This window comes from Martes martes (assembly GCF_963455335.1).
Source record: "Martes martes genome assembly, chromosome: 3".
Taxonomy (NCBI): Eukaryota; Metazoa; Chordata; class Mammalia; order Carnivora; family Mustelidae; genus Martes; species Martes martes.
Genome location: NC_137890.1, coordinates 155,455,883 through 155,482,829, shown reverse-complemented (window position 1 = coordinate 155,482,829; position 26,947 = coordinate 155,455,883). Strand labels below are relative to the sequence as shown.

Below are 26,947 nucleotides of genomic sequence, written 5' to 3'. Positions count from 1 at the left end.
TGAAGAAAAGGAAGTACTCCTTGATAAATGGATGATGTTTCCTGAATCCCTTCCAAGTTTAAAGCTGTAGGATTTCTGTGGGTTGTAGTGAAGCAGCGGGATGCTGACAAGATGAAACTCTCTGAGACCCAGAACCCGTGAGCCTGCCACTTGCTGGCTGTCTGCCTCAGGCAAGTTCCTTAGCTTTTGTTTCCCTATGCTTTATTTTTGGGGAAAGCATAGGAAACGTGCTATCTGAGTATCAGATGGACCCGTAGTGGTGAGTTCATCTAGTGAAATCAAACGGATTGAGTTGATGACACTTCCTTGGCATTGGTTTCGTGCCTCGCACAAGGCAATATGCTGGTTTCCTTACCTGAGCTCCCTTAGGTTTTGTCCTACCTCCCCTCCAGTCCTGACCACGTTTCATTTTAAGGATGTCTAATGACTACCTTTGCCCCAGGGCCAATAGCTTCTTTGAGAATTTGTGTTGCACTTAATCTGAGGTCCAGTGTGCCAGGAGTCCAGCACAGGTGTTTGGAGTCCTGTGGGCTCTCAGTAAATGGACAGAGGGTCCATTTGATGAACAAGAGGGTCAGAGGTCCCCAGACCCAGCAGACAGATCACCAAGAGGCTGTCTAGATGTGGTCTTCTACTGGGTTGCCCTTTCTCTGTTTATCTCCTGACATGCCTTCTTCTGAGAAATCATCCCAATATGCACAAATGATGGAAGGATCACTGATGCACACTGTTCCTGTCAGTCATTTCTGCAAACACATCTGCCCACACAGGTGAAGCACACAACCCCTGTGTGCAAATTTAAAAAAAAATCTTTTTATCAAGATGTTTTATTCCCACATGCCAAAAAGTATTTATGATAAATACACAAATCTATGAGGACAACAGTATGGATAATACGCTCTAGAGTTGTGCAGTGCACAGCTTATACCACTGTACTGGGTAGCCTGGGTATTCCACATTTGCCCACACAGGTTGGGCCCACTGTCTGTGGGTTCATCTTTAAAGAACAGTAAGGATGCCTGTGTCCCTTTTCTGACTTTGTCAGCAACACATGCATAACAGAACAGCAAGCATGCAACCTACTTTCCAATCCCCCTGGAATATCACAGGGTATGAGGTAGGGCATACTGTCGGCTCAAAAAGGATCCGGGAAAAAAAAAATGTGTGAACATTTAAAAAAGAAATCTGGAAGCAGTTGATGTTTCCCAGCTGCTGATGCTCTCTCTCTGTCCCTTTCTGTGCTGCAGTGGTACATGAATGGGGTGAATTATTTTACTGACCTGTGGAATGTCATGGACACACTTGGGCTTTTTTACTTCATAGCAGGCATTGTATTTCGGTAAGTAGACCTCACTACCTTTCCCAGTTTCAGGTGCTTTTGGATTTCTTTGGGTGGGTAGGTGAAGAAGAGGTCTTTGATATTTCAAGTCCAAGATGAGTCTGTTTCCCTTCTGCCCCCATTTTGAGATTATTGCAAACGCCATTGTCTCGGCCTCTTCGAGAGACAGCTTGGCTGGCATAAAGTTGCATCTCTTCTCTTCTCCCTCCTGGTGATCTATACTTGAGATGCATACAGATCTATACTTGGTGCATACAGAATTTGCGAGAGATGATTAGAAATTGAGGAGAGCCATATAATCTTTGAAAATATACATCTGCTTGGATGCTGGCTATGGAGAATGTCTCTCAAAGCCAGATTATAGGATGAGAAAAACCAATCTAGAATCACTTTTGAACAGCAATGTGTACTTCCCATGGTAGAGCAATTGGGACACACCCAAACCATGACTTGCATTGCCCATGCCCACCTCCCTCAGGCCTGCCTTCCCCAGGTAGCTTCAAGGTGAAGTTCATGGTCATACCTGAGCTGTATGCATGGTGTCCTCTGGCAGAGAAGCCTGACTCTTCATATATATGCCTACCCATGCTCACTCTGCAATTTGAAGTGAATAAAAACTCAATTTCCCCCTCTAATAATTTTCCTTTCTGCTTGGGTTCAGCATTTGAACCACATGATTTCTAGAGAATTCCAGGTAGAAGGCATATAAGGCTTTCAACAAACACATTAGCAGGGGGTGAGCTAACCAAATGATCTGGTACAAATGAGGGAAGTCTCATTAGGGGAAACCTGGCAGAGCCACTTCCCAAGAAGTTGGGCAAGGATGGGGATTGGGATTGTTATAGGGGCTGTGGGAGTGAGGAAGTCAGTGGCAATGTGACTGGGTTCTTGCAGTAGAAGTGTTGGAGGATGAAGGTTTAAGGGCAAGAAACTCTGAAAGCTCTATCATTGCTCTCCTGGAGGCCACAGGAGCAGAAGCCCAGTGACTGACAGGTGGTGTCCTCGGACTGTTTCCACTAGCTCTCAGGGCCCTGACTATGTTTCTTTAAGTTTGGTTATGATGGGTTAGCATGGTGATGGGTATTAAGGAGAGCACGGATTGCATGGAGCACTGGGTGTTATACACAAACAATGAATCATGGAACATGACATCAAAGCCTAGTGATATACTGTATGGTGACTAACATAACATTGAAAAAAATAAAATCTTTAAAGAAATAAAAGAAAACACAAAATTTTGAACTGTTTTGTTAATATCTCACATATTCTGCTCCCCTTCCTTCCATAGGCTCCACCCTTCTAATAAAACCTCTCTGTATTCCGGACGAGTCATCTTTTGCCTGGATTACATTATATTCACTCTAAGGTTGATCCACATTTTCACTGTAAGCAGAAATTTAGGACCCAAGATTATAATGTTGCAGAGGATGGTAAGAATGGAGAATATTGTGGTTGCCATTCTGCTTGCTAGACCCAGAGTTCCTTCTGTTGTTGGTAGAAGGGTTTTACCCATAGACACGTTACAATTGGTAAGGTTTGCTTTCCTTGATGTGTTTTTCAATCAGGAGCCTCTCTCAGCTTAAAATTTAACAGAAGGTGAGTACTAGGAGCAAATGGTTAGTTAAGTGCATTGCTAAGAAAGGTATTTGGATTTTACTCTTTACCAGGTGCTTTCATTTGAGTCACATGAGTCAAACTGAGTCACAGCTCAGTAAGAGCATAGACAGAATAGGGATGGTTATAGCCATTTATAGATGGGGACCATGGAGGTTAATATGTTTGTCTGGAGGTGTGCAATGGATTAGGGCTTGAATTCTATAAACATGTGGTATAGATGTAGGATCAGCATTACCAGCGCTGTTCCATAGGGACGTCCAACAGAAAGATAATTACACACTGACGATGTTGGTTTCCTAAGCTTGTTTTCCAGATGACCCAAACCTCCCGTGCTTCTGTCTTTAAATCAGATGGGCGTTTGGATTAGCTCATCTGGAGGTTGCTTTCCAACATTGAGGTTCTTTTGAGTTTGTGGTTTTTAATTCAAAGCATATCTGAGGCATCAAGTCACCATGAAGTCATGCTGTGTGTGCAAAAAGTTAAAAAAATGAAAACTGTGCATTCTTTTAAAGATAGTTTTTATTTTCCTTAAAAAAAAAAAAAAACACTGGGGGCGCCTGGGTGGCTCAGGGGCTTAAAGCCTCTGCCTTCAGCTCAGGTCGTGATTCCAGGGTCCTGGGATCGAGTCCCGCATCGGGCTCTCTGCTCAAGAGGGAGCCTGCTTCTGCCCTCTCTCTGCCTGCCTCTCTGCCTACTTGTGATCTCTCCCTCTGTCGAATAAAGAGATAAAATCTTTAAAAAAAAAAAAAAACCACTGAAGACACAATGTAGGGATTTCAAGAAAGTGAACATGAGAAGAGGTAGAGAAGGACAGGTACTCTGAGGTGGGTGCCTCTTTTGCTCTCAAGCCGGTCTCTTATCCAGAAAATTTCTGGTGCTGAGTTGGTTTGGAGACCTACAAACAAAAATACATCAGTTTCAATTCTGGGAGATAGATGTCCCAAGACCCCAAGGTAGCAATGGTCATTTTTAAAATCACACTGGGTGACTAGAACCTCCACCCTTCTCTGTAGTCAAATGAGCAGATGAGCCCCCTGGGGCACAGACCTGACTCTGTTCTTGTGTCCTCCCTCGACAGCTCATCGACGTGTTCTTCTTCCTATTCCTCTTTGCGGTGTGGATGGTGGCCTTTGGCGTGGCCAGGCAAGGGATCCTCAGGCAAAATGAGCATCGCTGGAGGTGGATATTCCGCTCAGTTATCTACGAGCCCTATCTGGCCATGTTTGGCCAGGTGCCCAGTGACGTGGATGGTGAGCCTGACCTGGCCTGGGAGGGGACATCTGGGAGCAGGTGGTTGCTTCCAGAGCCAGCCCCCAGTGCTCCCTGCTCTGACCCAGAGCAGGAGTTGGGCCAATATCAGGGACTGAACGCTGACCCTCTCAACCTTTTCTTTGTGTCTGAGTGGGATTTTTACATCCGCCTTGCCAATGTGTCCAACAACGTTAGTCTGCAATTTTGAAACTTCTTGAAAATAGCATTTCTCATGTTTTCAACAGCGATGTGGCCATGGACAGCAGCGAAACTCACTAGTGCAGAAATGGGTGTTGTGAGTTGTACTCTCTTATGTAACTGGGTGCCCATTTATTTCCAAAAGAGCAATACTGAAAATTTTGCACAGGAACCTGCAGTCTCAACTTCTGGCCTTAGCCTCTGCCCAGCATCCTTCAGAGGCAGGAGAATGGCAGCACAGATGGCATTAATGTGCTCATGCCTGGTTTATGTGAGGAAAGTGTGGGGCATGTGCAGACCAGTGTGTGTCTTGAATGAGCTGTCTAAAGCATCTTTATGATGCTGACGAGAGCCTGGGCTTGTCATGTTCTGTCCTGCTGGGACACGATGACCCTGATGTTTCCTCTGCCCTACTGGTCGTATTTTTGAGCTCCCTGGTGTTTTCTCCATTATCCTTGTGGCCTCGGGCTGTCCTGGCTTCTTCTGTTGCAGCCTCTTCCAAGACCCAAGCTCTTTTCCTGTGCCCTGATGGGAAGGCACGTTGTTAGTGTTATTTCCCTTATGCAGCTGTAGTCACCATTTTACCTAAGGGAGCTCATTTTGTCCTCGGGACAGCCCTTTCCCCGGTGGCTTTAGTCATGTGTGAGGATTTGGACTTTCTCCAAGGTCCGCATTCTAGGGTCTGTCGCTACTGTTCACGCAGTTGTGCAAATCCTGTTCTTGAAATCTCCTCTGATTTCATTCCCCAACTCCAGTTCATCAGATGGTTTTGTTGATTTTATCTCCTCAGTGTCTGTGCAACCAGAACACTTTCTACCATTCCCACCACCCCAAGCCATCCTCATCCTGGTCATTGTCATGTGCCCCCCGCCCCCACCCTTGGGCGCTGTGGTACTGTTCCCTCCAGAGGGTCCTCTCCTTGCCTTTTGGTCTCTACGTCCTCAGGTACCACGTACGACTTTTCCCACTGCACCTTTACTGGGAATGAGTCCAAGCCCCTGTGTGTGGAGCTGGATGAGCACAACCTGCCTCGGTTCCCCGAGTGGATCACCATCCCCCTGGTGTGCATCTACATGCTCTCCACTAACATCTTGCTGGTCAACCTGCTCGTTGCCATGTTTGGGTACGTGCTCAGTCACGAGTTTCTCGGGTGTTCATGGTGGGCAGACCGTGTGCCAGCTGGGGCTGGAGGAAGCAGGAGCAAGGAAGGCCGTGAAGGTCCGCCCTTGAGCAACTTGTGTTAGCGCATAGGGGCCTGCAGGTCTGGAGGTGGGGGCAGTCTTAAAGGGACTATAATAAAAATACAGTATGTTCCTATTTGCTGCGCTGTAAGCTTATATGACATTACAGCCAGGTACCTGTGACACCCTTCAGCACATTCAGACCTTGTACATCTAGCACGCATTCAGCCATCTCCCCGAGCGCCAGGATGTGGGCGTGGTGCTGGTGTGGTGCAGCTCCCCCCCAACATCCATGTTTTCTATGGACTCGGTGGCATGGATTTTAGGGTTTAAAGGACTCAGCCTCTAGTTAGTTGCTGCTTTGAAGTTTTTCAGCTTTCTTTTTAAAAATTTTTTTAAAGGTATTATTTATTTATTTGAGAACAAGCAAGAGAGTAAGTGAGAGAGAGCGAGAGAGAGAGAACATAAGCTGGGGGGAGGCGTGGAGGGAGAGGGAGAAGCAGGTTCCCCACTGATCTTGGAGCCTGATGCGGGCCTTGATCCCAGGATACCGGGATCGTGATCTGAGCCAAAAGCAGACACTTAACCAACTGAGCCACCCAGGTGCCTGATGCTTTTCAATTTAAATACAGATCACAAGAGCAGAGTCAGAAGAGTGACTTTCTTTTGGGGCTCATGTCTAATGAGGTGGAGGGAGAGTACAATGGTGGCTCTAAAAAATGTGTATTGCCTTTGGTAGCTCTCCTTATGACTTTTAGAAAATCATGATTTTTCTTTTCCTTTCATCTTTTTTCAGAGGGTTTCCAGGGGCTCCAGTTGTAGTTAAAGTGTGAGAACCATAGTATGTTGTTGCTTTAAGGTAGGTAGCGATTTTGAGTATGTGACCCCAGCACAGACAGACAATTTAGCAACGAAATATCCTTGTTCAACCTTGGGGTGGAAGAGAAACAGTCAGAATCAGAAACCAAGAAACTAGGAAAGACAAGATAAACACTTTTGATTTTGTAAAGCGAGTGTTGAAGGTAAAGGTTTGCTGTCAGATGAAGTCCTGTGGTAAGTGATGGAATGGCAGAAATGTGTAGTGGCCAAAGACTTTTGGTTCCTAATGTAGAAAGAGCTTCTGCATATTGGTAGCAAAGAGAAGACACAATAGAAATTTGGTGGAGGAAGTGCCATTCGGAGAAGAAAAATTCAAATGGCAGAAAATCACATGAAAAGGGGCTCCATCCTGTTGATGGGAAGGGCCCAATGAAGCCAACAAGAGGCTGGTCTAGGACCCATCAGATGAGCGGAAATTTTAAAAAGCCATTTGTGTTGGGCATGAGGCTGGGAAATGGGCGTTGCTGCTGGCCATGTGAATTACCTCTAGGTCTGTGGAAAGTGATATGAAAAGAGTTATTGGGAGAAAAGACATACAAATCTTTGACTTAACTCTCTTACATCTGGCATTCTATTCTAAGGACGTATATACAAGAATGCTTGTTGGATCATTGTTTGATGCCTGTTGATAGGGTGATGGTCGAATAAAACTTGTTATAGATGACTGAGTTTTGTGCAGGTCTCACAAAAGGTAGACCTCTATTTGACTTGAAAGGATGATATTTTGTTAAATATAAAAGGCAAATTGCAGGCTAATTTTTATGGTATAATCTCATTTCTTTCCAGTAAAAAATAAATGAAAAGAATCAAGTATGTATTTTCACTCATTACAGTGATTGTATATTGCTTTCAGAATTTAGAAGAAAAATAAGAAAAAGACCATTGTCCCCTTGAGCCCTGGGCTCCTGAAAGACACAAGGATTGCACCATGAGGGTCAATGGCCTCCCTTTGCACAGGGCTGGGTGGGAGCTTGTGCCTCTGGGGATGTCACCTGACTGTCAGGCTGAGCAGTGAGTAGCCATCTGGTCTTCCAGTGTACAAAGAAGCCTTTCCCCAGTCCAGCCTCTACACTGTCATGTTTCTGAAATGGCACTGCTCTACTTAAAATTCTGGAAGGATTTCAGTATTTCCCCATAGCTTTCAGGGTAAATTTCAGGCTCTTCAGCTTTTTCCCAAGGCTGTCCATGACCTGGCTTTTGAACACACCCAGACGTCTGCAAGTGCTGGTCCCTCAGCTGGGATTACTTGGCTCCATTTTGGTGGTCTCTTGCCCCAGTCCCACTGGCCTTTTAAGGAACTATGCATCGTCCTTTGCCCGAGGGGTCCCTGATACCCTCCCCACTTTGTGTAGAGACTCCTTGCAACCCCTTGTGCAGTGACAACCTTCTCTCCTTCTGGATGGTACGTTCTAGAGGATGGAGATTGGGCCTGTCTCAGCACCTGGGAACTTGTGGGTTGTATGGATGGAACGAACAGGGCTTTTCCCATGGTTAGTTCATCATTCAGTTATCGCTCAGGAGCCCGGCTTCTGGGTCTTATACTCAAGAAGCACTAGCGGTTAATAATGGACCAGGAAGGGCTTCATTACGTAAGTATATAACATCTGTTCCGTGGTAGGTGCCTGGGCCATGGAGATTGTGTGACTATTGTTTCCACATGGACTTAAAGAGGGAATAGGCTGCCTTCTCCATCACCATCCCCAGCGGGTGGCCAGGGAAGGACTCAGGAGTCAGGACGCTAGATGTTGTCCTGGCCTGAGCTGCAGAGACAGGTGTCAGATGCTGGATAACCATGCGTCCATGTGAGAGCAGCAAGAGAGGACAATTCCCAAAGGTGAAGTTGGGCAGAGAGGAAATGGGATGGTGTGGGGTCCCATTTTACAGTGATGACACACCCTCATGACCTTTACACCCAACACTGGCAAGGCCTTGTGAAGTCTGACCACAGAGATAATTTCCACAGAAATTAAACAAAAGGGCCGACAGCTCCCAGTGCCAGACAGTTGAGCTACACTAATTTGGTAAATCTCAGAGAGGCCCTGAGTGGGGGATTACTTAGAGCTGTCCCATGTCTGTGTGCTGTGAGATAGTCACAAAAGCCCTTCTTTTTTTTTTTTTTTTAAAGATTTTATTTATTTATTTGACAGACAGAAATCACAAGTAGGCAGAGAGGCAGGCAGAGAGAGAGGAAGGGAAGCAGGCTCCCCGCTGAGCAGAGAGCCCGACGTGGGGCTCAATCCCAAGACCCCGGGATCATGATCCGAGCCGAAGGCAGAGGCTTTAACCCACTGAGCCACCCAGGCGCCCCACAAAAGCCCTTCTTGAGGACCATGCCGCATGGGAATCCATTATCTGTATTATAATCATGAACGGATAGAACTTGGAGCCAGGAGGGACAGGAACCCAGCCTGTCATTTTCATGTTGAGGAAGTGGATGCTGGACAACTCCACATCTATGGCTCTGGCCACAGTCCATGGCTCTGGCCACAGCACTGCCCACTCAAGGCTGGATGCAGCTTTCCTCCTTGCAAGACCCCAGGCATGGCCTGGTAACTTAATGTTGTGCTATTCAGTACTTAGGTGTGACAATTTGGGGGCATCCCTTCCCTGGGTGGGGGGTACTGTCTAGAACAGTCCTGGGTTCAACTGAGGGCTTTTTCTTTGTTAATCACCATCCTGGGAACTTGTGAGCAACTAGAGCCACTCCCTTCCCATCCTTGGGCTAAATCATCAGAACATGGTTTCTGATCATGGCCGTCCTTGTGCTGGGCTTTGGGAGCCCACCGCCCCAGGCTGCGACCCCCACCTGGCAGCACATCCAAATATTCATGTATTTGTATTCATGTACAGCTATGCTGTACCCAATGGCAACCTTATGAACTGGAGTGTAAATGCGCACTTGGGAATTTTAAAACAGCACCAGAGTGCTCTCCAGATGGTATTCAGTGGGGGAGGTAATGGATGCAGGCCTCTGTGATTATTCTGCATTAAAGTTATCGATCCCAGGCCCTGTGTGGCTTATCAGAGCATGACGTGAACTTCAAGTCAGTAGATGACACTGGGTCGTCGTGACACACAGCTGTGATACTTGTGGGCACCGTGTCCTGCAGATAAATCCCTGAGCATTTCTTCCAAAGAGGACTGGTCAAACATGCCCTGACTGAGGGTTTTTTCTGGGACCCAGATATGTTTTAACCTTTGGAAAAATATATGTCCATTATGAATATGCAGAAAAATAGAGAAAAGGAAAGAACCACCTGGTACCAGCTAAGAGTTTGGTGCCTCTCCACCTGGTTAAGAAGAGTTCTTAAAGTGGATGAAAAAAAAAAAAAAGCAAATAATGTGGTCGTAAGACGACCTCAGGTTTACTGATACTCCTCTGGGCCCAGCTGTCCACATGCTCATCATGGGCTACCCTCATGTAATTATCGATCATTTTCGTGTAGGTGTGGCTTCCTTATCATTTTACAAATGAGGAGTAGGAGGCAGAGAGAGGTTAAGTCTCTGCTGTTGAAAAAGTTGATGGGCACATAAACAGATACATATAATACCATAAATAATATAATGTAGTGTAAAAATATAAGATAATGGAATAGAATACAGTATCATATAAGCAGCACTGAAAAATGTCACAGGGACTGTGGAGCACAGGGGGAGGTTAGGAAGAGAGACAGAACACTGGGGACAGGGCTAGGGTGAGCAGCCCCGAGCAGAGGGGACATTTGCTTAGAGGACCCCTTGCTGGGAGCCCAGAGTCCGGAGTCCGGCCCGGGGTTGGGGGTGAGAGTGGGAGGGCGAAGCAGGGGGAGATAAAGCTAGTCTGGGGGGAATCAGCCACTGAGGAAGGTGGAAATGTAGGCAGGGGCTAGGTTGCAGGATGTTTTTTATGCTGTGTTAAAGAAGCTGGACATTTTCTTGCAGGTGAAGGGAGATCTCATGGGTCTTTACACAGGTACAAGGCATGGTCTTCATTGTGTTAGGCTGATAGCAAAATACTAACCCGAGTTAGCACTTTAAAACTCAGTGCAGTGAAATCGCATGTTGTCTCTTACTGTGTGTAAGAGTTACAGACTTTGTGCCTGCTTTTTGATGCCGTGGAATGAGAGGGGAATCAGGATGTGCACGATGGGGCAGTGGGAGGATGCAGAAGTCAGGGTCCCCAGGGCCACAGGGCAGCTCTGGCCGGATATTGCTGGTGTGTCGGGAAAGGAGGAACAGATGGAAAACGTATGAAATCTGTGAAAAGCTTACAGGAGGTGTTTCCTGATTGAAATCTAGCTGGCAACTCTCTCGTCTTTCAACTTATTCTAAAATTCTGCCATTGTTTTAGCAACTACTTTTCCATTGTGATTTTTTTTTCAGACTTGACATTTTGTTCTGTTGATTAGTCTATTTTGGTTTTTACTACCAAGTGGCTTTAATTACTGACTTAAAAAATTATTTTCACATCTGTTGTACAAGTTCCTCTCATTATTTTGATGCAAAACTTCTTTTGGATTTTTAATATTCAAATATTTAATTTTATATATTGAATTTAATATTCAATATTCAAATATTCAAATATTCAAATAAATATTCAAATATTTAATATGGAAGCGTCTAAATCTTATCTTCTGAAATCCTTTTTTCTTTCCCTTCCGAAAAAAAAAAAAAGTCTTGTGAATTTTATTGTAATGATGTGAACTTTGCAGAATCATTTAGGGGAAACTGACACCCTTAAAAAATGGTATCTTACCATCCAGAAAAAAATAGTGTGATTCTCCATTTACTCAAATGTACATAGTTTGCTGGTGATGTTTAATGGTTTTATTCCTACAGAGCTGGAAGATTTTTTATTACTTTTTTCCTAACCATTTGTGATTGTGAGAAAAATATTTTTTTCTATTTTTTTTTCAACAAGTAATTTTTGATATGTAGGAAAGCCATTAAAGTTTTGCTTATTTATTTTGGAACAAGTCTCCTTGCTAAATTCTTTTTCCCCCTCCTTTTTTTTTTTCTTATTGTGTCATGGACATTTCCTCATATTTCTTATTTATTAACCTCCTTTCTTTTTCTCCTACTTCTTTCTTTTTTCCTAATCAGAAATGGATGTTGAATTTGCCAGAAGACTTTCTAGCAACTATTGAAATAACATTTTTCCTTTTGATCTATGATGTATTATGAAAATGATGAATTATATAAATGATCTTAATACTTAGTCATCCTCTGTTCTTTGGTCATGGCATATTATTCTTTGAACGTACTGCTGGATTTCATTTACGTTCAAGGCTATCTGAGTCCTGAACATTTGTTATCTCTTGGTAACATTCTCAGTGTCAGCAAATTTCGGAAACTGTGTCTCCCTTGAGGGGCTCCTGCCTCCTCCTGTCCTGCTCAGAGGAGGGCACTCAGGTGGTCTTAGGGAACCAAGCTCAGTCATCACTGCACATCTTCCGCCAGCTGGGTACCAGAGGGCACAAGATATCATTGGAGTTGTAGGGTCAGAGGGGACTCTGTGTTATTCCTCTCAGGGAAGACTCTGGATGGACAGGGGCTGGCAGGGAGATTCCCAGAGCCTGTTGGGAGAGATGATCTCGGAGCTGCTCTGGACATTTGGGTTTGCTGAGGGGGGTGGGTGTGTATTGGCACCAGAATGCTGCTTTTCCTCTGCAGAAATGGAACACAGTGTCTAAAGAACATAAAAATGATTTTAACAAAGCAGTTTGAGGCAGTGCTCAATTATCAGCTTTCCCTGGGGAGCACTCATGTGTCTTTGGCTGAGTCCAGAACTGATTTGGGGGGGGGGGAAGAATGATTTAGAAGCTGTTATCATATGGGGAAGGTGGGCTGCAGTATAAATAAACCTCAGCATGGCCAGCCCCAGAAATGTGTTACTTATGCAAAGCGGCTTTGGGGTATTAATGTCCTGTAATCAGCTAGCTCACTCTCAGCCCCTGGGATGTGGATAAGGGTTTTTACAGTTTACCCAGGAAAGGAAGGCAGCTCACTGGATCCACCTGTGCCCAGAGGTGCAGGTATAGTGGAGTTTCCAACAGGAGGCCACTGGGTTGTCCTGAGGGACACTCGGAGCAATGATAGGAGGCAAAGCTTTTCAGCTTAGAAATGCTACAGATGAAGGCCTTAGTTTGCAGGCATTGGCCCCAATCCATTCTAGACTGGAGATTGGCTGGTGACTTTCTCTGTGAGGGCCAGCTAGGGTCTTTGCTTTGGCTATATGCCAAGCAGCCATCCCCACCTCTCTGCTTTGGAAAGGCCATTCTAAGCTGACCATCCCTGCAAAACTGTGGGGGAAGGGTTGGAGTTGGCCCCCGGTCCCAGTTTGCCAATCCCTTTTCCAGATGACTTGGAAGACATGAGATGTTTTCATTGCCTCTGAGTGATCAGTTAAGCCAAGAGGCAAATCTCTTTCCACTGGAACTCTTCTCCGCCGTAGTGCCATGCTGAGCTCCCAAGGAAGGGAGGGAGGCCCACCGGGTGGACAGGTCAGCTTCCCCTATTCTTGGCATGCTAACTCTCCCTCCCTTCGATAGGAACTGTTAATTCCCTCTGGGTGGAACCTCAGAGAACAACATTTGATGTGTTAAAATGGATGCTGTTGCTTTTTTTGTTGGCTATTGTGTTGTAGGCGTGGAAGAGGCAGTCAGTTGATATCATTTTTAACTAGATATGTTAGTAATTTAAGATACTCCCAGAGACAGTAATTCGAATGGTGACAATTGTTCTGTTGCAAAGTAATAGACTGATTGCTGGCAAGTTCTTAGCCTGGACTTAATGAATCTGGGGTGTGCCCACCATTGTCCCCATTACAGTGAGGGACCTACAGTATCCTTTGCAGGCAGAACCAGGGGGGACTAGTGAGGACAGACAAAGATGTTGGAATTAGGCTCAAAGCAAGCTGATCTACATTTGAAAGACACTGCAGGCTCATTGCTAGATTCACTCTGCTACACTCTTGTACTTACAGTCCTGTTTTTTCACCTAAAAAAAATCTGCCACATAGAACTGACATGAAAATCAGTCCAGCAACCATTCTGCATGCCTAGTGTAGGCACTTAGGTGCAATGGATGTTCAAGAAACGTTAATTCCCTCCGTGCAAAGACTGCACCCTGGGGTTGAGTTTTAGGTGTCGAAGGGACGCTGGCTGCTAACACCCGTCCTCCCAGAATCCAGGATCTAGGGTGTCCCATTCATCAGTAAACGCCCACACGAGCAAAGCCAAGCTTGTAAGCAGAGCCATAATTGTGATGTGTGTAGATTAGTGTTTTGCTTGTGTGTATGATCTTTCCTTAAAGAAATTTAAGTCTTAGATCGTAATGTATCATGGGGCAAGAATGAGGTCTCACGACAAATGGATCCAGCTTCTCTACGTGGTCACATCATTCCGGTTTGGTCTGTGAAGTTTTTGCCCAGATTTGGGAGAATTGAATGCATCCCCAGTCAGGATTTGCTTAGAGGAGATTTCAAATGTTGATTGCTCCTTCTTTGGCTCTCGAAGGGGTGATTTGACATCAGCAATGAAAGTATCTTGGATGGTTGAAATTCACAAATGGTAAAATGCTTCATCATTTTCTTTAATTAAGTAGTCGAACCGAATCCTTTGGAAATAGAGCGTAGCTCAAAACATTTCATGGTCTGGTCTGCAAAGCAGTGAGGCAAACAGATGCTGGACTGGATTGCAGGGTCCAGGTCCTGGCTTCATCATTTCCTAGTTGGGAGACTCAGACAATATTCGCTTGCTATGCCTCAGTGTCCTGATCTGTTCATCGTAGGTGATGATAGGACTTACATCATTACTAGAGAGTTTTTTGCAGATGACATCATTAATATAAGTAGGCTGCTTGGAGCAATGTCTGGTACACGATGAGCATTAGCTATGCTATAGTTGACTTGATTTATAACCGATAAATCAATGGCAAAATCAGACATTTTCCTGATCAGTGGACACTTTTTTCAATTATATAATTCATGTCCATTGTGTAACGCTTAGGAAGCAGACTACAGAGCATAAACAGCATTCATGACCTGTGTCAGGGTGGACCACTGGTAATGATGGATTTATTTCTCCCTGTGACTTACAAAAAAAATTATGTACTGAGATTATGTTGTAAGTATGAGTTTGAGCCTAATTATTTCACTTAACATGTATCAGAAGCATTTCCCCAAAGTATAAAAATTATTCATAATCATAATTTTAATGGCTGTGTAATGCAACCCTATTGATTAACCATAATGAGTGATACATTTTCTTAGTGTTGAATGTTTCTGTTGCCCCATTCTGTTGAGGCGGGAGCTTGGGGCAGCTGTTACTTTCAGGACTGTGACAGACAGCTGTGTGTATATCCATATATACACATATTTTTTTCCTCAGTACTTCCTTAGTCTTAGATTTCCAGAAGTAAAGTTATTGGATCCAAGAGCTGAACATTTCTGAGGCCCTTGATAGATATTAATAAACTTCCTTCACAGATTATTTACAATTAAACTCCCATTAGCAATGTATGAGGGGCAAATTTTTCCTAAGAAAGTCGACACCTTTAGCCTCTTTGTGGCTAACACAGTAACAGACTAACAGAAAAAGGGAATCCTTGAAAGGTCTTGAAGTAAAACATTTTTTACAAGTTCAGCAGACAGCCTTTTTTGGTGTGTGATAAAAACAAAAACCCCAAACCTCAAAGCCCAAAAGCCAGACACAATTCTGGCCCAGCATGAATGGAAGAGTGCCCGGCGCTGAGTTGTCCTGGCCCTGGGATCCATGTGGCTCTTCCTCTCCTACCCTGGACTCAGGCTGTCCCAGGAATACCTTGTTATCAATGTCACCGTGCTTGCCAGTGAGGTGAGGAGGCACGTGGAAGACTGAGGCTTGTCCTTCTCTCCCCCCCTGCCAGCTACACTGTGGGCACTGTCCAGGAGAACAACGACCAGGTCTGGAAGTTCCAGAGGTACTTCCTGGTGCAGGAGTATTGCAACCGTCTGAACATCCCCTTCCCCTTCGTGGTCTTCGCCTACTTCTACATGGTGGTCAAGAAGTGCTTTGGATGCTGCTGCAGGGAGAGAAACGCTGAGCCTTCTGCCTGCTGTGAGTGGCTTATCCGTCTGTGCTGGGGATCCAAAGCAATGATTTCTCACAGGGACTGCCGCCCGGTCCGTGTGGCCACAGGAAGGAATTACACATGGTTAGGTCGCGGCACACATCTGTAGTTCTGTAATGATCAGGCACCAGGCCAGCCTGTGAATGAAGAGAGGGGAAAGAGTAGATTAAGGGAGTGTGGCAGATCTGCCGGGACAGTCTTACTCTGGGGGAAGGACTTTTGGGTGTGCATCCTCATCACGTAAATAGGACATCGAACGGGCATGATTCATGGGACAGGGTCAAAATATGACCTTGTGTTTGCTTCTGGGAGATATCAGCCCTACTCCGGCAGAGCTCATGACTTCTCTGGCCGCTCCTAGGGAAATAGGAAATCCTACAGTTACTTTACTCTAAATACAGTCCAGTCTATTAACCAGCCCCTTAAATGCCATTTGGGCTGGGTGGGGGGAGACTTCTGTCTTTGCGGTACCCCCTCTCATCTGGCAGAGTTGTCAGGAAGTGTGGCTGTTGGCTTTTTCCTCTCTTACACCCCTTCTCTCCCGCCCATCAACTGCGGTCACTGACCCACTGTAGGCTGGAGCGCAGGGAGGAAGGAGGTGAAGAAGCAGAAAGTCTTTTCCAGAAACAGAGGTCCTGCTCTAAGCCAGCTCCATGCTCTCTGACCTGGCACGTGTGTAAAACTGATCCTTTACTGTGTGGGCACTGGGGGGTCCTTCAGCTGTTCCCTGGCTGGCCCTTTAGCTCCGAGGACTTGGCAATCCTTTCTCTGGTGGCTGCTTCCCCTGAGCCTCCAAATGCCGGGGGTCCACACTGTGCACACTCTCCCACTTCCTTCCCGAAGGCAGGAAGGTCCACAGCTCAGTCGGTTCTCTCTCTCCTGTGGCCACCCACCTCCGTAGCTCTGCCAAGGACCGAGGTGCAAGGAGGGTCCCCACGCAACTCCCTCTCCTCACCCCCACTCTAGGAACCAGAATCTGTCACCATGGGGTTCTCCATCACACTCGGGTACCCCCTCCTCAGGTACAGCTGTCTTCCCTGCACCAGGCTAGGTTTTCTTAACACCGAATCCTGGAGCCCCTGAGCTAGACAGATCATCCTAGCATACAGACATGTTTCAACCACATTAAGCAGGAAAGAAGGGAGAGGCCTATTTTTATGCATTTGCATGTTTGGACACAGAGAAAAAGAAAGGGTACCGCTAGCCCATTCACTCTGCCTTCTAACCTTGGATTTAAGCCGGGGGATCTGGCTCTGGCTTGGGCTGGGGTAGCCTCTCCATCACACACAGCACCAGAGTTCATGTGCTGCAGGGACCACGAAAATCTATACATTTCCTTTAAAAATCAGAAGAAAAAGAATGAACTTTTAGGTCACAAACTTTTAATCAAAGAGAGTAAAACATGAAAAGGGATCTACCCCATAGCACATAGAGAAGAAACAGTGTAAAAATAGTCGTCTTGCTCAAGGCTTGCTTTCCTTTGCAAATACGAACTTCGTTCTGGGGGTACAGTTATGAACAAAGTCACGTGACGGCTGGGCTGCTCGGGCCATATTTTTACCAGAATGGTTCCAGAGAAAAAGCAAGTAATGGGTAAAAGTAACAGGGAGGAAGGTTTTGACTTGATATAAGCACAATTCGTGCTATGAGGAAGTGAAACGGATAGCTCTGTGAGGCCGTGAATCCCCACCACCACTGGTTGGATTCTGTCTGGGTATGGTGGATGGAAGGGCTATAGGGGATGGAGGTCCACTCTCCAAAGGTACACTGTGCTCAGTCCAGGATCAGGGGAACCAGAAAGGTTGGGGTATAATTAAGGACAAATCTCTCTCTTCAAACAGTTCTTAGTTTCAGGAGGGAATAAAGAAATGGAGGGAATGGGTGACCATATGGCAAGTCCTTCTCCACCCAGAGTGTGGTGATGATGGAGATGGGGAGCTGAGAGTCCTGTTTACCCATTAGAAACTTCTGGAGGTGTCTGCTCACCACACATTCATTTGCTTCTTCCTGATGATCACTAATCCCAGAAACGGCAGCCCTCTGTGGTTGGCAGAGTCTCTTGTGGTAACGCATTTCCCTAGTTCACTTTGCATTTGCCTGCAAGGGAGGGGGACGTCATGGGATTTAAGCTCTAAACTGTCCTTCTTTGGAGAAGAAGGAAAGATTTTTCAACTAACTTTTCAGAAAAGGTAGAATCCAAACTTCCATTTTGGGTACTTTCTGGTGACCTCCTACAGTAATCATGAAAAGGTATGCTACCAGTGATCCACTTTTATAAAATATATTGCTTTCCATGATGCAAAAGTAATCCATATTCATTATAGAACATTTGAAAACTATAGAAAAACACAAATAAGAAAGAGCAAGAGCACGTGTAACCCACCACTCAGAGATAAATATTGTCAACATAATGGTATCTACTCTACTATTTTTGTGTGGATATGTGATAGCTAGGTTGTTCTGTAAAGACATATTCATAATCTAATCTGTTCATTTGGCTAATGATACATCATGAACACTTTCCATATCCCTAAATATGAATCTATATGACAGTTCTTTGTTTTTTAAATGATTTTATTTATTTATTTGTCAGAGAGAGAGAGAGAGAGCGTGAGCACACAAGCAGGGGGAGCAGAAGGAGAGGGAGAAGCATACTCCCCACTGAGCAAGGAGCCCGATGCAGGACTCAGTCCCAAGACCCTGGGATCATGACCTGAGCTGAAGGCAGTGGCTTAACCGGCTGAACCACCCAGGCGTCCCTATATGACAGTTCTGAATTGTAGAGAATCCCAGACTATATGGCTGCGCCATATTTAGTGTAACCAATTCCTTGCTGTTAAACATGTAGACTGTTTCCATTCTTTCAGTATTGCACAGTGCTATGATAAACAGATGCCTTCATTTTTTAGCACATCTGACTTTTTTCCCTTGGAGTTATTCATAGGAGAGCAATTTCTAGATAAATGCATGTACAGGTTTAATTCTTTTGATATTGTCGGCCACCTTCCTCTTCCACCTTTTCATCCATCATGCCTGAAGGCTGTGACAAATTTACAGATATTTCCCCCCGAAACCTGTTTATCCACATCTTTGCCCACATAGGCTACAGTTATTACTGTAGACTCTGCTAATTTTCCACTTTGGTTGGTGAAAATGCAACGTCATCATTCCAGCAGCATTGTTTTGACTGCTAGAGAAGTTGACCATCTTTTCTTTCTTTCTTTCTTTCTTTTTTTTTTTTTTTTTGGTCATTAGTCACTGTTGCTCTCTGGTTCTGAGCTCAGAGTGTGTTGATCCATTCTGTGTTGATTTTCAAGTACTCCTATTGGGCTTCTACAGACATTTTCATTTGAGGAAAAGACATTGGAAATCACTTGGCTAAGAAAAACACAATTAAAAGAAATTCAATTAGGGATTATTTTCTATAAATCTGTATTTGCTATGTAGGATTTGCTTCCATCCTGTCACTTGCCTTACTGGCTAGGTCTTTAATTTCCAATTAATTCTTTTTAAATCCAGGCAGAACTTATAATTTAAAGGCAATTTAAAAACAAAACTCAATAGATTTTTTTTCCAAGTGGACATCTACATGAACATACGTTCTTTTCTTTCCCCCATGAATTCATATAGCAGATGGCTGCCCAGTGCACCACTATCTGAAACATAGGTGCCATGTTGATCTGTTATTTTGTTTGCTTGCCTTCCAAAAGGCCCAAGTATTGTAAGAAACTGAACTGAGAGATCTTGCTGGAACATGCCCCTGGGCCAATTTTATGGCAAGCCATGATGAAAGGAAAACACTAGATGTAAGAATTTTCCTTGAGGGGCGCCTGGGTGGCTCAGTGGGTTAAAGCCTCTGCCTTAGGCTCAGGTCATGATCCGAGGGTCCTGGGATCGAGCCCCACATCGGGCTCTCTGCTCAGCAGGGAGCCTGCTTCCTCCTCTTTCTCTGCCTACTTGTGATTTCTGTCTGTCAAATAAACAAATAAAAAAAAAAAAAAAAGAATTTTCCTTGAGGTCCACACCCAGACTGCATATTTCACAAGGGGAGCAATGATGTCCAAGGCTTATTTTCCTCTCCTCCAAAGTTCCTATTCTGGGTTTAGGCTTAGAATAGCAATCCATCAGTAATTCTGAGTGGTTGATTTAGCATTTTTACGTCATCCAAATGAAAGAGGAGCACATATAAAATGTGAGGACAAAATTTATTACTGAAACGATTTTGCTAAGTCACAAAACACACAGGCAGGCTTTAGATTTATCTCTATTTAGAATAAAGATTGCATTCCTATTTCATGCAGGCAGCTCCCATTCCTCATTGTTACTAAGAAATTCATTAACATTCCATCGCTCTGCTGCTGTCACTGGTAAGTCACATTACTTAGATCAGCCTGTGCGGGGACAAATCTAATTCTTCTGGCTCCAGGGTATCACAAAATGACTAGCAGATGTTGATTTAAGAGGTAAGGGGCAAATGAGACAATTTGAATGTGGGTTTTTTTTTGTCTCATTATTCAAGGTTTCAGAAATGAAGACAACGAGACTCTGGCGTGGGAGGGTGTCATGAAAGAGAATTACCTCGTCAAGATCAACACGAAAGCCAATGATGCCTCAGAGGAGTATGCCAGTAGTTCATTTCTGCTTTGCTAGGCTCCCCTTGTATACACAAGGTGGCAGAACATAAGTAGCTTATTTGTGGAAACTCTGTAAAGAGAATTTATAGCAGAAAGAAATAGCACCAAAAAGATATTACCTAGTCAATTGAAAATGATAAGCCCCTACGTGTGTGCCAGGCTTTCAAGAAGGGCAGAACCAACCCCCCCGCCCCCACCATCCTGAATGTCCTCCAAGTTCCGGGGGAAGAAAGAGGTATTTGGGGACTGCAGGGCAGGGCACGGGACCCAGGTAACAAGAGCGTGGCTCCCTCTGCCATGGCTGTGGTGGTGGATCCTGGGGAGACCTCTGATCATGGACAATTGGCATAATCTTGGAGGTGCCACACACGTGTCTCTGTGATGAAGAAACAGAATCGAAAACCATTTGGTAGATCTGTTAGAGACTGTCCTTGAGAATTCCTCACCATCATTTATGAATTACATGGAGTTGTCATAAACGTCCCATAGAACTAGAAAAGTCACAGCTAATTCTGTAGATGGTCCCCAAGTAGTGTGTCATGTATGGCCTTTAGGCATGTGCCCTAACGTTAACATCGTTCATGGTCCGATGTCACTCTTACTGAGAGCTCCACACATACCTTAAAATTTACTCTAAGAGTAAATGTAAGCACACCCAACCCCTGTGCTACGTTCAACACAGCTACTGGGACACATGGGGTAGATGGCATGCTCTTTCTCTTTGAATTACAGGGTAAACTCCCTAAGCTTTCTCCATTCCTAGACTCTGAGATCTTGATTTTGGAAAGGAGGGAGGGACCTTACCGCCCTCTCAGCAGAGGTAGCATGCACTTGCTATACTGCTAACTGGGGTGAGAGTGGGATCCCACTTCATTTGGGTGTCGGGAAGAAAACTGCAGCTGACATGGATTTAGCTGAAAATGAAACTAATCTGTGTTTTGTTCTTTAAAAGATTGAAAAATGGAGTCTAATAACCTTTTCCTCACCCTTTTCCTTCTCTTGTTTTTTTTTTTTTTTTTCTCTCTCTCTTTTAAACTTCTTTGAAGAATGAGGCATCGCTTTAGACAGCTGGATACAAAGGTATAGTCCTGATAATAGTTTGGCAAACATTTTTTTTTTTTTAAAGTCTGTGTTATTTGGGGCACCTGGGTGGCTCAGCCAGTTAAGTGTCTGACTCTTGGTTTCAGCTCAGGTCACAATCTCGGGGTTGTGAGATCGAGTCCTAGATTGGGCTCTGCACTCGGGGTGGAGTCAGCTTGAGATTCTCTCTTTCACTCTGCCCCTCCTCCTCCCCACCTCACCCTCCTGCTCACGTGCACTTTCTCTCTCTCCCCCAAAAATAAAAAATCTGTGTTATCTTTGAGCTTTCAGCTAGAGGCCAGTGGTTGCGGTCTGGAAACAAAAGAAGTTAATTATTTAAAAAAAAAAGATAGAAATGACCCTGTTCCATATTCATCTTTCTTCATTCACTGAGTGAGGTCTGGGTACTGGAACAGAGCTGCTTCTCAGATGTTCCCGGCCCCTCGGGGCAACAGGGCTGGAGTCCCATTCCCATGATCTCCAAACTCTTTGATGTCTGTCAGGCCCAGGACCCCTTCTTCTCTTTCTCTCAGCTGCGAAAGCAGGTGTAGGATATTTGTAGTTACAGAAACACCTGCAAGGCTCAGAAGAGCAATTTGGGAGCCTAAGTGCCTCTGTGCTCATCTCGGATGCCGCTCTAATTTGCTAGCTACTTAATTTGAAGGGCACTGCAGATGCACAAATACACATGTGAACATTAGGGTTGGGAGAGTGTGCCCACATCCACCCGGAGCTGGGTGGCCAGAAGTGATGATTAGGTATAGCAGAAATTACAACTGACTCATAAATACTGGATCCCTGTTGGGCTCTGTGGAGGAGATGATGCGTGGTATTTTATCATGGTATTTTGAGACGAGCATCCTGGATGATGGTAGTCACATTCCCTCCCAGTGCTGTGCTGTTTGGTGGCTGGACAGTACCGCACTAGGTAAGACAGAATCTCAGGCACTCAGTGCCTTGCCCGGACCAGTAGGGTCTCAATGAACATTTGCTGAGTGAATGAATGACCCAAGAGATCCTCATGGAGCTCTTATATGAGAATTTATCCAGCTCAAAATTTCTTGATTATTTTTGTGTTATTTACCACCAGCATTCTTAAGAACCAAGGCTGCATTTCCATAGGCTTCGCCTCCTGAAGTCTGGTGCTGACAGGACAATATGCCTTCCTGGTCCCCCCGGAGCAGCTCTTCTCTTCCTTCTGACTCATCCTCCCCTTTCCTCTCTCTGCAATGACCAGCTCTATACACTCTAGTCAACTACTCAGGATGGTGGTATATTTTGTGCAAACGCTTTGCTGCATAACAAACAACCCCTAAAGTTCAGTGGCGTCAACCCACCATTTTATTTAGCTCTAGCTTTTTTTTTTTTTTTTGTTAGGTCAGGGGTTTGGGAAGAGCGCCTCTGGGCAGTTCTGCATCATGTGTACTCAATTGGGTTTCTTGGGCTGGATACAGCGGGTGGCGAGGCCAGGATCTGGCATCTCGGTGGGCTTCTCTGTTGCCTGTGACTTCTGATCCTTGTGGCTTGGGCTTGTCACCGCGTGGCGGTCTTGAGGCAGTCCCTCTTCTTCCAAGAGTGAGGAAGCAGACTGCTGTTACTTTTGAGAGCCTAGTGTGATGTCACTTCCACCAGAGTCTGTTCAGAGAAGCCACCAGCCAGATTCAGTCACCCACCTCCTGAGGTAGGAGTGGCACTTGTGGACAGGCACAAAGGAACCATTAGCAGCCATCTTTGGGGACTCTGTATCACACAATAGCGTATCTTGTTACAGCTGCTCTCATTCTGATGTTGTGTTGTGGGTCATTCCCTGAGGGGCTGGGAAGATTCCTGTTTGATTGGAGTTGAACGCTGTACGTAAATGATCATGCTAGGATGTATATCACGATTATCACCAATGGAGAGGAAAAAGAAAAGTGATAGGTATGTTTAAAGATTATGGAAAATTTAGCGAGTATTAGGAGAATATATGAAAGGAGCAATTGGAGATAGCACTCTCAGATTGAGTATTTATATTAGACACATATGGTTTGTAATAAATAATATATATCCTTATATGATATATTCACTTTTCTACCTCATGTATTTATATTTAGGTCTATTGTCTGCTGCTTCTGTGGCTAGGCCACGTAACACATCATATTTACCGAGCACCTGCGACGTGCCAGGCATGGGGCTAAGAGCCTTCGAAGCAGATGTGGCCCCTCCAGTGTCATGAATGGAGCCTTTGTGGAGTGGCGTGGTTATAGGACCTGAATTGTGCAGGATTTGGTGGCAACAGTGATTTTCAATGCAGGATCTGTCACGCACTCCACAGATCACCTGTGTCCGTGTCAGCAGGGAGCAGGGTCAGCAGCTGGGAAGGCCCGAGTCCAGAGAAGCAGGGAGCATTCCAGGCAGCAAACGAGGGGCAGCGTGAACTGGGGAAGCTCTGAGTGGGAGGGAAGGGGGGGGGCTGGGCCGTCCCATGTGGGAACTTGCTTCTGTCTGGTTGGATTTTATCCCTGTGTGAGGGAAGCTTCTGCAGAGTTTTAGCCGGAGAGGGGCACATCTGGTGGACTTCTTCAAAGACCCTCTGAGCCACTGGGGCGGCCACACAAGAGCAGCTTAAACAGTCTGGTTTGAGAATAGAGGCATCCTAAACTTGTTTAGGTGTGTGTTCAGAAAGCAGGCTATTTTTGGTTGTTGTGTTGTGTTGTTTTCCCTCATGGTCTCAGTTGGGGTAGCTTTGGAGGGAGAGAGAGGCAGGGCTGGAGCCTCTCTGGGTTGTGGGTCAGAGGTCATCCAGTGAATCAGGGCATTGGAACCAGGAGCCATGCCATTTACAGACTGAGACCTCCTGACCACTGAGGGTCTGGCAGTGACAGCATCAGTGGGGCCAGTGGGCCTGAGCTGTGGGGGCTGTGGGAAGTGGGGGTTGGGAAAGTCACTTGTCATGGTTGAAGCTGTCCGCACACAGACCAGGAGTTCCCTGGGTCCTCAGAGAAGAGCTTGCAGGTTCTGTCCCCTTTGCATGCCCCTGGATGTGGAGCTCAGCCCTTTTGCTGGTTTCTACTGGAAGCCCACTGGCGCCATGCATTTTGTAGGTTTGGGGAGGATCTGGGTGGGTCCCAGGGAGGCCTCGGACTGTGCAGGATTTCACTCCCTGTCTCCCTGCTTCTGATCCTGCTCCCCTGTCCCCTTTCCTCTTTATTCCCTCCTGGATCCTGTACCCTCCCCACCCTACTGAGCAACAAAAACATCTCTCCTTTGCATCCACAGAGAACGTAAGGGATCATCACTTGTTCCTTGAGCAAGTTCTCAGAATCTTACATCTGCTTTTAGCAGCCTATTGAAGTCATTCTACCATCAACAAATACAGGGATCTCACTAAGCCCCTTCAACAAATAAAAAATTTCTCCATTCATTATACCCTAAAACAAAGTCATTCACAATTGACCTTAGGTCTGTAAGTAGGGATCTTACTAGACCTTCTTTATTTTAGGCAGCTATTAGTCCTTATGGATTCGTTTCATTCTTAGAAAAAAAAGAAAAAGTTAAACGAAGAGATTATTACTGGAAATAAGCCCAAGATAAAAACATATTTTTTTTTCCTTGAGTGAGAAACTTAGCAAGTTAGAAAGCAACTGTATTGAAATTGCTCTATGTCCATGAACTTTTAACAAATATACTGATAAGGTGTGTAATTTAGAATGAGCTTCATTCATCTTGTGTCATAAGCTTGTGAAAGATGCACATATCAAAAATAATTTTAGGGGCACCTGGGTGGCTCAGTGGGTTAAGCCTCTGCCTTCGGCTCAGGTCATGATCTCAGGGTCCCTGGATCGAGTCCCACATCAGGCTCTCTGCTCAGCGGGAGCCTGCTTCCCCTGCCCTCTCTCTCTGCCTGTCTCTCTGCCTACTTGTGATCTCTCTCTGTCAAATAAATAAGTAAAATCTTTAAAAAAAAAATAATTTTATTGTGTCTTACTTGAATTGTTTTGCTATGTATACTTTTTTCGTGGGAGTAGACACTTTAGTTACAAATATTTGATTTATTAGTATTTTATCATATTATTATTATTTTAAAATATTTTATTTATTTTAGAGAGAGAAAACAGGAACGTGGACATGAGTGAGAGGAAAGGCAGAGGGAGAAGCAGATTCCCCACTGAGCAGGGAGACGGAGGTGGGGCTTGACCCCAGGGCCTTGGGATCATGACCTGAGCCAAAGGCAGACACTTAACCAACTGAGGCACCCAAGCGCCCCTATGTCATATTTTTATTAGTATTATACTTCTACTGAAGTGAAACTTTGTTGGTATCTTATAATTTTATTAGCGTTAACTACATATGCCATAATTATTTCTACATATTATTTCTCTGTGTGGTTAAAACCTGTCCTTTCTATCTGAGAGCCATTGTTGGTTTTCCTTTGAGAAAAGCTCCCACTCCTTGGTGTTGATGAGTATTTGCTAGTGCCATGATTTCTGAAAGTAAGCAGTGGGCTGGGTCCATATCGCCTGCCACCCATTCTGCCCTGTTCCAGGATGCTCCATACTTGCTGCTTAGTATCTACATCTGTTTCAAGGAAAAGCCATAGAGTAATCATTTAAGTCATGGACAGTTGGAAAATTTATCTTAAGACCAGTTCTACGTTTTCTCCCTTTCCAAGATTAATGATCTCAAGGGTCTTCTGAAAGAGATTGCTAATAAAATCAAATAGAACTTCATGGACTGTAACGGAGAAAAATCCGATTATAGCAAGGTAAGTCATGTTAATGGACTATATTTTTGCCCTGAAAATTTACATATTTCAATACTAATTTAAAATCATGGTATTTTTTTCTTAGTTATTTTATTTTCCATTATTATCAGATTTGAAGGTAACGCATTGTTTAAAAAATTCAAACAATATAGGGGTATAGGAAGGAACAAGTAGAAGCCTCTCTTCACATTCCTTTCCCAAAATTTTGCTCCCCAAGGGAGGTTAGCACGGCCAGCAATAAAGTACATGTATCCTTTTGAATCTTTCAAAGGCACTCACAAACTATATAGCTATTTGGCATTAACTGAATAAGGTCACACTGCTCAAAGACTTGATATTTTTTTCTTAATTCTCTTTCATGGGTATTTTTATGGATCAGTGCCTAAAACATGTTCCTTATTCTCACGATACACTATACACTATGCAAGTTTATTGCTGTGGGATAGATAAATGTATGTTGATCGTCTTTTTCCACCAAATATATTTTAGTCAAGCATTCAAGGCTTTTCAGCAATAGCTCATTTGTACGGTAGAAATATAATTCAGTTAACTGGCAGTTGAACCCAAGATTTGGCTCCATGATCTTACCATTTGCTTTATGTTTTTTCATTTCCTGTCTAAATTATAAACACAATAAATGTTAAAATGTGAACATGTAGATTTAGGGAAAAACAGCAATGGGGATTCCATTTGATGAAAATTTTTTAAGAAAGTAAGTTGCAAGGAATAGAAATACAATTAAGACTCTCCCTCCCTCCTTCCCTTTCTTTCCTTCCTTCCTCCCTTCCCTCCCTCCTTCCTCCTTTCCCTCCTTCCTTCCTTCTTTCCCTTTGCTTCCCTTTCCTTAATCTTTATGAGTGTCCACTAACTTCTCAAAGAAGTCCTGTGTCAGGACCTAGGCTGAGGCTCAGACACCGATCATGGTCTAAGCCCT

The 26,947-nt window shown here is 44.7% G+C and overlaps 1 protein-coding gene across 1 annotated transcript in view; it reads left to right on the top strand.

Moving 5' to 3' along the window:
* The window catches only part of TRPM8 (transient receptor potential cation channel subfamily M member 8), a gene marked incomplete at both ends in the record, with an annotated part of 73,954 nt that extends 47,983 nt beyond the window's left edge, over positions 1 to 25,971 (top strand). The window contains 8 exons of the mRNA XM_080798966.1: positions 1,248 to 1,339; positions 2,628 to 2,769; positions 4,035 to 4,206; positions 5,351 to 5,528; positions 15,352 to 15,542; positions 20,075 to 20,174; positions 21,236 to 21,269; positions 25,921 to 25,971. Coding sequence (XP_080655092.1) covers positions 1,248 to 1,339; positions 2,628 to 2,769; positions 4,035 to 4,206; positions 5,351 to 5,528; positions 15,352 to 15,542; positions 20,075 to 20,174; positions 21,236 to 21,269; positions 25,921 to 25,971 — 960 coding nt within the window. The remainder of the gene's footprint in view (positions 1 to 1,247; positions 1,340 to 2,627; positions 2,770 to 4,034; positions 4,207 to 5,350; positions 5,529 to 15,351; positions 15,543 to 20,074; positions 20,175 to 21,235; positions 21,270 to 25,920) is intronic.
* Positions 25,972 to 26,947: the final 976 nt, after the last annotated feature.